At 56.5% G+C, this 2,958-nt stretch overlaps 1 protein-coding gene across 1 annotated transcript in view; it reads left to right on the top strand.

Annotated features, from left to right (window-relative positions):
• SPACA1 (sperm acrosome associated 1) overlaps positions 1 to 2,617 on the top strand; it is a 26,241-nt gene extending 23,624 nt beyond the window's left edge. Inside the window, exons 6-7 of the mRNA XM_032944751.2 lie at positions 1,545 to 1,659; positions 2,538 to 2,617. Of these exons, the coding sequence (XP_032800642.1) occupies positions 1,545 to 1,659; positions 2,538 to 2,592 (170 nt within the window). The 3' untranslated portion in view covers positions 2,593 to 2,617. The remainder of the gene's footprint in view (positions 1 to 1,544; positions 1,660 to 2,537) is intronic.
• Positions 2,618 to 2,958: the final 341 nt, after the last annotated feature.

The raw sequence follows: 2,958 nt of genomic DNA, 5'->3' as shown, positions 1-2,958 counted from the left end.
CGCGGGACGTCCCTGCTAGCGGGGTCCTCGGGTGAAAACCCATCGTGCCAGGCGATCCCTCCTCGCTCGAGACCCTACGGGGGTGCCTGTGAGTGTTCAGTGGGGCGTGAGTGAGTGAGTTCGTGGGGGGTGTGAGGAGAGGGTAGCGCCGGCCGAGCTGCTCCGCTCCGGTGGCACCACAGATGTCCGTGCGGGGGCCGGTGCACACTTGGCTACGGCGTGGCGCTAGGCCAGGAGCCACGCCTGGGTCCAATAGCAAGGCAGGAAACGAAGACGATTGGAAGGCTCGTCGTGAAGAACCGGATATCCAGCGGCTCCTCCGCCTATGCGCCCGTTGGCCATCTGGACCACAAGTCGTCTGCCCCACCGGGGTGGGCCGCTGGCCACTTGGTATCCACCCGGAACCTGTCCGGGGTTTACTCCCTGAGACAGAGTCGCTTACCAGAGCCCCGTCAGCCGTCGCGTTTCCAGGTGAGTCCAGACCGGCCTTCATGGTTACCGAAATGGCCTGGGAGGTCGAACTATCCACCATACTACACCCTGTCTGGCAGTCCTGTACGTTACCTGTCACCACCTCCCACGACTCACTCACCGACTCACTCACCCACTCAATCACCCACTAACATACTCACCCACCCACCGACTCACCCGCACACCCACCCACTCACCCACCACTCACCCACTCACTCACCCACCCACTCAGTCACCCACTCATTGACCCACTCATTCATCCACTCACCCACTCACTTGCCCACTCACTCATCCACCAACTCACATACTCACCAACTCACTCACCTACCCAGCCACCCACTCACATACTCACCCACACACTCACCCACCTACCCACTCACCAAATACTCATCTACTCACTCACCCACTCACTCACCCACTCACTCATTCACCCACTCACTGATTCTCCCACTGACCCACTCACCCACTCACTTACCCATTCACTCACCCACCCACTCACCGACTCACATACTCACCAACTCACTCACCCACACACTCAACCACTAACTAACCCGCACACCCACCCACTCACCCACTTCTCACTCACCCACTCACCAACTCACCCACTCACATACTCACCCACTCACCCATGCACTTACCCATGCACTCACCCAACCATCCACTAATTCACCCACTGCATTCACCCACTCACCCACTCACTCACCTACCCACTCACCCACCCACCTACCCACTCACCGACCCACTCACCCACTAACATATTCACCCACACACTCACCCACTAACTAACCCGCACACCCACCCACTCACCCACTTCTCACTCACCCACTCACCAACTCACCCACTCACATACTCACCCACTCACATACTCACCCACTCACCCATGCACTCACCCACCCATCCACTAATTCACCCACTCCATTCACCCACTCACCCACTCACTCACCTACCCACTCACCCACCCACCTACCCACTCACCCACCCACCTACCCACTCACCCACCCACTCACCCACTAACATATTCACCCACACACTCACCCACTCATTCACCTACTCCACTCACTATCTCCTTCCAGACCCAGGTCACGTGGAAGCTCCTCCCCCCTCTCTGCTTGCGCTGCTGGCGGTGGGCGGGGCCATCCTGGTCACGTGTCTCTGGTGGGCGGGGCCACGAGCCTTCATAGCGATCAGGTGACTCGAACCATTCTCATAGTGCAACCATTTAATGTTTACACGTGACCCATTTTCACACTGCACCCTTTTAACATAAACACGTGACCCATTCCCATAGTGCACCCAGTGATATACACACGTGACCTATTCTTACAGTCCACCCAGTGATATAGACACGTGACCCATTCTCATAGGGCACCCAGTGATATAGACACGTGACCCATTCTCATAGTGCACCCAGTGATATAGACACGTGACCCATTCCCGTAGTGCACTCAGTGATATAGACACGTGACCCATTCTCATAGTGCACCCAATGATATAGACACGTGACCCATTCCCATAGTGCACCCAGTGATATAGACACGTGACCCATTCTCATAGTGCACCCAGTGATATAGACACGTGACCCATTCTCATAGTGCACCCAGTGATATAGACACGTGACCCATTCCCATAGTGCACCCAGTGATATAGACACGTGACCCATTCCCATAGTGCACCCAGTGATATAGACACGTGACCCATTCCCATAGGGCACCCAGTGATATAGACACGTGACCCATTCTCATAGTGCACCCAGTGATATGGACACGTGACCCATTCCCATAGTGCACCCAGTGATATAGACACGTGACCCATTCTCATAGTGCACCCAGTGATATAGACACGTGACCCATTCTCATAGTGCACCCAGTGATATTGACACGTGACCCATTCTCATAGTGCACCCAGTGATATAGACACGTGACCCATTCTCATAGTGCACCCAACGCCTACCCAGTGAAGTCCACGGTAGTTTTTACAAAGTGCACCCAATATATAGAACGCGTGAGTGATTTTCAAAGTGTACCCCAAGTCACCCACGTGATGTCTCCCCCCCCTCCCCTCCACAGTTCCCCCCTCCACCGCCTGGCGCGAGACGGCGGCGATGACGTCAGGGGGGTTTGAGGGGAGGGGCCATCGGGGAGTGGTGGCGCAGTGGTTAGCGCACTGTGTGTGAGTGTGGGGGGGGGGGGGGAGCGGTGGTGCAGTGGTTAGCGCACTGTGAGTGTGAGTGGGGAGTGGTGGTGCAGTGGTTAGCGCACTGTGAGTGTGAGTGGGGAGTGGTGGTGCAGTGGTTAGCGCACTGTGAGTGTGAGTGGGGAGTGGTGGTGCAGTGGTTAGCGCACTGTGAGTGTGAGTGGGGAGTGGTGGTGCAGTGGTTAGCGCATTGTGTGTGTGAGTGGGGAGCGGTGGTGCAGTGGTTAGCGCACTGTGTGTATGTGTGTGGGGAGTGGTGGTGCAGCGGTTAGCGCACTGTGTGTGTGAGTGTGT

Source organism: Petromyzon marinus, chromosome 66 (assembly GCF_048934315.1).
Source record: "Petromyzon marinus isolate PM22_M1 ecotype Great Lakes invasive population chromosome 66, UKy_Petmar_22M1.pri1.0, whole genome shotgun sequence".
In the NCBI taxonomy this organism is placed as follows: domain Eukaryota; kingdom Metazoa; phylum Chordata; class Hyperoartia; order Petromyzontiformes; family Petromyzontidae; genus Petromyzon; species Petromyzon marinus.
The sequence above is the reverse complement of the archived record's forward strand: the minus strand, read 5'-3'. Positions and strand labels throughout refer to the sequence as shown.